Source organism: Octopus bimaculoides, chromosome 5 (assembly GCF_001194135.2).
Source record: "Octopus bimaculoides isolate UCB-OBI-ISO-001 chromosome 5, ASM119413v2, whole genome shotgun sequence".
In the NCBI taxonomy this organism is placed as follows: Eukaryota; Metazoa; Mollusca; class Cephalopoda; order Octopoda; family Octopodidae; genus Octopus; species Octopus bimaculoides.
Genome location: NC_068985.1, coordinates 75,923,262 through 75,930,110, shown reverse-complemented (window position 1 = coordinate 75,930,110; position 6,849 = coordinate 75,923,262). Strand labels below are relative to the sequence as shown.

Below are 6,849 nucleotides of genomic sequence, written 5' to 3'. Positions count from 1 at the left end.
ATATATATAGGTATCTAAACAAAGCAAACGAATTTTAATATTACACTTTTACACTTTTACTTATTTTAGTCATTGGAACTTCAATCATTGTGGAGCACCGCTTAGAGGGTGTTAGGTCAATTATATCCACACAATTGTGAAATGGCTCTGTTGGCCTACACCACAGCCTTAAGATAATGGTTATTTTAGACATCTGCTGCATGCATCTGAAAATAGAGCTTCGCGTATAAAATGCTTTCAGTATCTAACTCCCACCTAACTGAACGTAATTAATGCAATTACCGGGCAATGGGATATTACATTCTCTTGAATCTATAAGCGTTTTTGATGTAACAGCCCTGTGCTGCAAAATTTATCAGGTCAGTACAGAAGTTTCTTGAGGAAATATTGTCTACTACATACCCGTACATTTTTTAATTCCTCACACAGGACAAAGCGTAGTTTCTGTTATCCTAAGTAGACCTCAGCAAGATTTGAACTCAGAGTTCAAAGAACCAGAACAAATATTGTAAGTCATCGCGTTCGATGCCCTATCGATTTCATCTGTCTGCCACACTTAATGGTAAAGACCCTTTTCTGTCATGAATGGCCATGGGATTGCACCTAGAAAGTTACCCTCCAAGGCACATGTTCGGGGAAAGTTGCCAATGGAAGATCACCAGTAGCCCATGCATACCAGCCTTTCCTCTCCACAACACCAATGTTATCCAAACGGAAGGCAAAGGCTGATAAAACTTGGCTCTAGTGACGTCTTAACCTATGTCTACAGCTGAGTTGACTGGAGGAACGTGAAATAAATTTTTTTGCTCAAGAACACTACACACAGCCCCGTCCGGAAGTTGAACTCACGACCTCGTGTTTGTAGGCCCGACGATCTAACCACGGAGCCATGCGCTTTCATGCATCTGCCACATTATACTTCAGTTATCAGCTCTAGCGGAATTAAAGGCAAATTTTACTTCGGCGTGATTTGAATGAAAAACACCAAAAAGAGGAAAATATTCTGCAAGGCATTTCGTTCGCTGTTCTAACGACTCAGCGAGTTTAACACTTTGAAAGTCTATAGAGGTGATCACACTGAAAATAAGCATCATATTTGGTTTAATGTTTGAATTTGCACTTAAAGAAGACACGAGAAATGATTTTATAAGATTTTAAGAAAAAAGTTAATACAGAAAATTTTACATGAATTACTTTCTTTCGTTCATAATCTTAATATCCCTGCTGCATCTAGGGTAGGTGAAGTTAATGTTAAAGAATCAATGAATACTAGCGGGACCCGTGAATATTTCCCGTAATTAATGGTAAACCTATTGGGTAATGTCTGAAAACTTTATCTAAAAATCCTGAAAACGTAGCCTGTGTTGTGTCTGTATGGAAAAATAGTCACTCATTTGTTATTCATTGATAACTGAAAGAAACTGGAATACGATGATTAGTTAATGCACTTTATATATACACTTTATATACTTTATGCACAATTTTAAAGGCGCAATTTTATAGACAGCACTCTTAAAATAAACATTCACTCTTATTTTTCTTTTTTTACAATAAAAAAATTGCCCTCCATATGATACAACCTTTAGTTAAATTGTGCATATCTGCCACGTAAATAAGCGTGAATATTTTATGGAATTGCACTCATGTGCATACATTAAGTGATAGGTGATATAAAAAAAATCAGTTCAGTTAAAAAACATACACTTTCGCTATTCACTCACCACCACCACCACCACCACCACCACCATCTTTCTTTCTCCTCCTCCCCCCTTCTATCTCTCGAACTTTTACTTCACCATCAGAACATCACCCCTCTGCTCAAATTATATTTTTAACTCTCCTCCTCTACATCACTACCTTAAACTAACTTTTTTAACTACAATCAATATTACTTTCCCCCTACCACGCGTCATGGACGCTTCTCTCTCCCCTTTTCTCTTACTTTCCGCCTTTTACTTTCGTCCTCGTTTTCTCTCACTCTCTTTCTGTTTCACTCTTCACCTTATCCTCTCTCTCTCTCTTTTCTTTCTCCCTCTTGTACTCTCTTTCCCCTCAACTAATCACATGAAAGCAATACAATTACATTCCTTCTACCTCACGTCATGGACGCTTCACTCTCCTTTTTCTCTCTCCCACTTTTCTTTCTCCCTCTTCTCTAATCACGTGAATTACGAAGGTTTCTGCTTCGTGGATGCCACGTCTTCTGATACTTGGTCAAAAGCACACCACGTTGATCACATTACGGCAAAATCTGACATCGTTTAAGGCAGATTCAGCTGGTATCCTTGAACGTTTCATCGGCCAGGATGAGTGCTGGCTTCATCACTTTGAGATAGAAACAATGAGACAATCCATGCAGTGGAAACACCCTTCTACACCCGATTCCAGTGGAGACCAAGGTCGTAAGGATGTAAAAGGCGTTGTGCTTATAGACTATCTTCAAAAAGGCCTCACCATCAATGGAGAGTACTACGCTAACTTGCAGAGACAGCGACGAAAGGCTATGAAAACAAAACGTTCAAGAAAACTGTTTCTTCAGAACAATGCTTCAGCACACAAGTGGTTGATTTCAATGGCAGCTGTGCATGTGAGTGGCTGTGGCTTTGAACTTGTTGATCACTCTCTCTATTCTTCTGATTTGTCCCCATCTGACTATTATTTGTTCCCCAATATGAAAACATGAAAACACACTTGACTGGGAACCAGTATCATAATGATGATGACGTCATATCTGTTGTTGAGGATTTTGACCAACAGGTATTCAAGCACTGCAACATAGATGGAAAAAGTGTGTGAACGACTAGAGGGACTATATCGAAAAATAGACGTCATCTGGTGACATTCCACGAGAGTATCTTGATCAGCCTATGAATGTTTAGTAAACCTTTGTATAATCAAAGAAAGATAATTTATCTAGGAAAGACTTAAGTATATGAAACAACTTTTCTTGAAAGATTTCTTCCCAAAAATATCCAACAGACGAGTCAGCGTTTAAAAATTCTTTGCTATTAACCTCCAATCTCCACAATGTACTGCCATCGTCATTACTATTTCTTGAAGTTTCCTTCACATTTCAAAATGAAAATAGTAATCCAGAGAGCCTCCATTTCTTGATATGTATCACAGTTTAATTGTTACTTGCATCTATTCCTTTTCGAAGCAGTAGTGGTGAACTTTCTTCCGAAAAATCAATATTACTGTAACTGTCGTTAGTATTCCGGGCAAAATGCTTAGCGGCATTTTGTCCGTCTTCACGTTCTGAGTTCAAATTCCGCCGAGGTCGTCTTTGCCTTTCATCTTTTCGAGATCGATGAAATAGCTATGAGTTGAGCACTGAGGTCGACATAATCGACTTACCCCTCTCCCGAAATTGCTGGCATTGTGCCAAAATTTGAAACCAATATTACTGTAACTGTATCCTAATGTGTTCTAACTAAATTCTACACTGAACTACAGTGTTTTTTAAAAGCAGGATAAGGTGGTTAGGCGTTGGGTAAACTATACTAATCTAACTATTCCAGACATGCTGGATTAGGAAGGGCCGATAGTATCTGCTTTACGTCGATAATGTTGAAATTGTCATCCAATGCAAATGTCATTTAGAATGACTTCCTATTTTTGATCAATAGACATTAGCTTTTTCTTCATAATATGAGAACTGAACAATTGTTATGAATTATATTCGTACTTTGTAATTGAAATCTGTGTTAATCATTGCTTTAATTTGCAGAGAATGATAAAATGATAGGCATGTATATTATTCAATGTTGTCTCAACAATTATGTATCTATTGCCACACTCTATTATATGCATTCATTTTTTTTTTTTTTTTAGTTATGCATTGCTGCTGCAAAATGAGGAGCAGATATTCTTTGAAGAAGGCGTTCTTAAGTGTGCTTACCATGTGCTTCATCATGTGCTTCATCATGTACCTTTTTCAATTGCAATTCAGAAATGTAATCAATAGTGAACAAGATCACGCATTGATGTCGCATTTTAATTTACCCGGGAAAAGAGTTTACCCCGCTACTGTTTCGAATACAAAATTGATTGTATCCAATGAACGTTCTGCAATAAAAACTGATAGTTTTAAAAGCAAATTTAGCGTAGAGAACAGTACTGTAAAACAGCAGCAAATGTCAAAAGTTCCTGGGGTGAAATTACTTACAAAAACTCCTAATACAAATACGTTTTTCATCAATAACCAAACTTATTTAAAGTGGTTGTTTGAAAATAAAATTTTCATGACAAAAATTGATTGTTCAAAAGTGGCACTTGGTAATATCAATGAATTGAATAAGAGTATTGAACTTCAAACCGCAATAAAGTATGTTGATTTGCCGGATTCCTACTTTATAAATTTGACTCAAGATTGTAATAATTTCAGGCAAAACATGGGTTACATAACCAGTCATATGACAAAAGAAGAGTTACATTTTCCTTTGGCTTATAGCATTTTAATGTATAAAGACATTGAACAAGTTGAAAGACTCTTAAGAGCTATTTACCGTCCACAAAATTTTTATTGCATAAATGTAGATGGAAAAAGTAGAAATAGCACTTTAAAAGCAATGAAAGCAATTGCAAAATGTTTTCCAAATGTTCATATTCTTTCCCCTTCAATTGTTGTACGTTGGGGAGAATACTCAGTTTTGGAACCGGAACTTCTGTGCATGAAACACCTTTTAGTCTACAAATGGAAATATTTCATTAATCTCACTGGACAAGAGTTTCCATTGAAGACCAATTATGAACTTGTTCGGATTCTCAAAGCATACAATGGTGCAAATGACGTAGAGGGCACACAAAAAAGGTAAGGTTGACAAGTAGCCTGTTTTCATTTTTACAACTGTGGAACGCCATTTCTTCGTATTAAATCTCATAAAAACGAGAAAGCTAAACCTCATATCCCACATGCTAATCTCTCCGATGGATATAAGCATTTATCCCTACGTCACCAAGATACCATTTTAATTGTATTCTAATCAAGTCATCATCAAAAACTGAGAAGAAAATAATTAAGAAACAGTGTAGACTATTTTCCTCCTACACAGGGAAAAGTTATTCATAGATTTCATAGATTTAACTGCAACATCCTAATATACAAAAGTGTGAGTAAGTGTGTGCGAAAATGAAAATCTATTTAGAATAGTTTTCCATTTACTTTTTACTGGCTTGAATCATTATACTGTGGTTAGGTTGGGATTCTACCTTTAAAAATAAAATTGGGTAGATCCGTGTCGATACTTATCACCATCGGACCGGAGAAAGATAGAGTGAATCTGGGTGCGATTTGTACATAGAACAGAACCTAGCCAAATGCCACCAGTTAAGAGCCGTCTCTCCGGGCGTTTACAGTTTCTCTCCACTGTTCCATATAACTTAAAGCAATACTGCCCGATAGGCATAGCACATGAGGTGAGGGAGGTGACCAAATGTCTTAGCGTATAAAATATATTCCAGAGTATTGCTGGAATTTCATCTACCGACTCTAAAAAGATGACAAAGACTAAATAGATATATACAGGTGAAATAGAATTTGAACAATGTAATTTCGCATTGGTTAAACGATAAAATCTGGTTTGAAATACTGTTGTTTTGTCCATTTCTATCGCCTTGCAAACGCAACATAAAACTGATAAAGTGAAGAATGTTGTATGATGTAACTTTCATACTCTCATACTCATTTTGTAACTAACACAGTCGTGTTCTCACGGCGGAAAGTTTTTTTTTTAATTATTAAGTAAAAAACGTAGTGTTTAATTTGGTTTTTTTTATGTTTGAGGTGAAGAAGGAGGAGGAGGAGAAGTGCGTTGGGAAATGTACACGTACAAACCCGCTCCCCATACATATATACATGAAGAGAAAAAGAATGGATTGGCAAATATATTATTTTGACTGTGTTAATATATACAAAAAGGCACAGGTGTGGCCGTATGGTAATAAGTTTGCTTCCCAACCACATGGCTCCGGGGTTCAGTCCCACTGTGTGACACCTTGGGAAAGCGTTTTCTACAATGGCCTCAGGCCGACCAAAGCTTTTTGAGTGTATTTAGTAGACGGAAACTGAATGAAGACTTTTGTATGCATGTGTGTGTTTGCGTGCGTGGTGTGTGTGTGTATGTATGTGTGTCCATCATTGCTTGACAACCGGTGTTGGTGTGTTTACATCACCGTAAGATTAGCGGTTCGGCACGGAGACCGATAGAATAAGAACTAGATTTAGAAATAAGTCCTAAAGACGGAAAGAAGAGCATCAGAAACTGACGCGGATTCTCCAAATCCAATCTATTAGCGGCACAGTGAAGATTTGCGAGACATTCTAAAAATTCTCCATCTGAGATTCTTATGGGAATAGAATTGGGAGTATGAATCGACAGTACATGCAACACACCAACTCAACCACATATTTACAAACACCGGGGGATCTTTTAACTCAAAAATGTCTTGTTGCTTTGTTAGCGACCGGCTTGAACTCTCTCAGGAACTTAAATTAAGCTCAAAGAAAAACATACATACATACATACATATATACACGCATACATACATACATACACGCATACATACATACATACATACATGCATACATGCATACATACATACATACATGCATACATGCATACATATAGTATGGGCGCATTGCCCCGCGCGGTTTGAGCAGCGGACTCGCGGTCGTAGGATCACTGTTTCGATTCCCAGACTGGGCGTTGTGAGTGTTTATTGAGCGAAAACACCTCAAGCTCCACGCGGCTCCGGCAGGTGGTGGCGGCGAACCCTGCTGTACACTTTCACCACAGTTTTCTCTCACTCTTTATTCCTGTTTCTGTTGTACCTGTATTTCAAAGGGTC

General features: G+C 37.5%; 1 protein-coding gene across 1 annotated transcript in view; it reads left to right on the top strand.

Annotated features, from left to right (window-relative positions):
- The window catches only part of LOC106873990 (beta-1,3-galactosyl-O-glycosyl-glycoprotein beta-1,6-N-acetylglucosaminyltransferase), a 142,760-nt gene that overhangs the window by 89,798 nt on the left and 46,113 nt on the right, over positions 1-6,849 (top strand). Inside the window, exon 2 of the mRNA XM_052967795.1 lies at positions 3,835-4,813. Within this exon, the coding sequence (XP_052823755.1) occupies positions 3,837-4,813 (977 nt within the window). The 5' untranslated portion in view covers positions 3,835-3,836. The remainder of the gene's footprint in view (positions 1-3,834; positions 4,814-6,849) is intronic.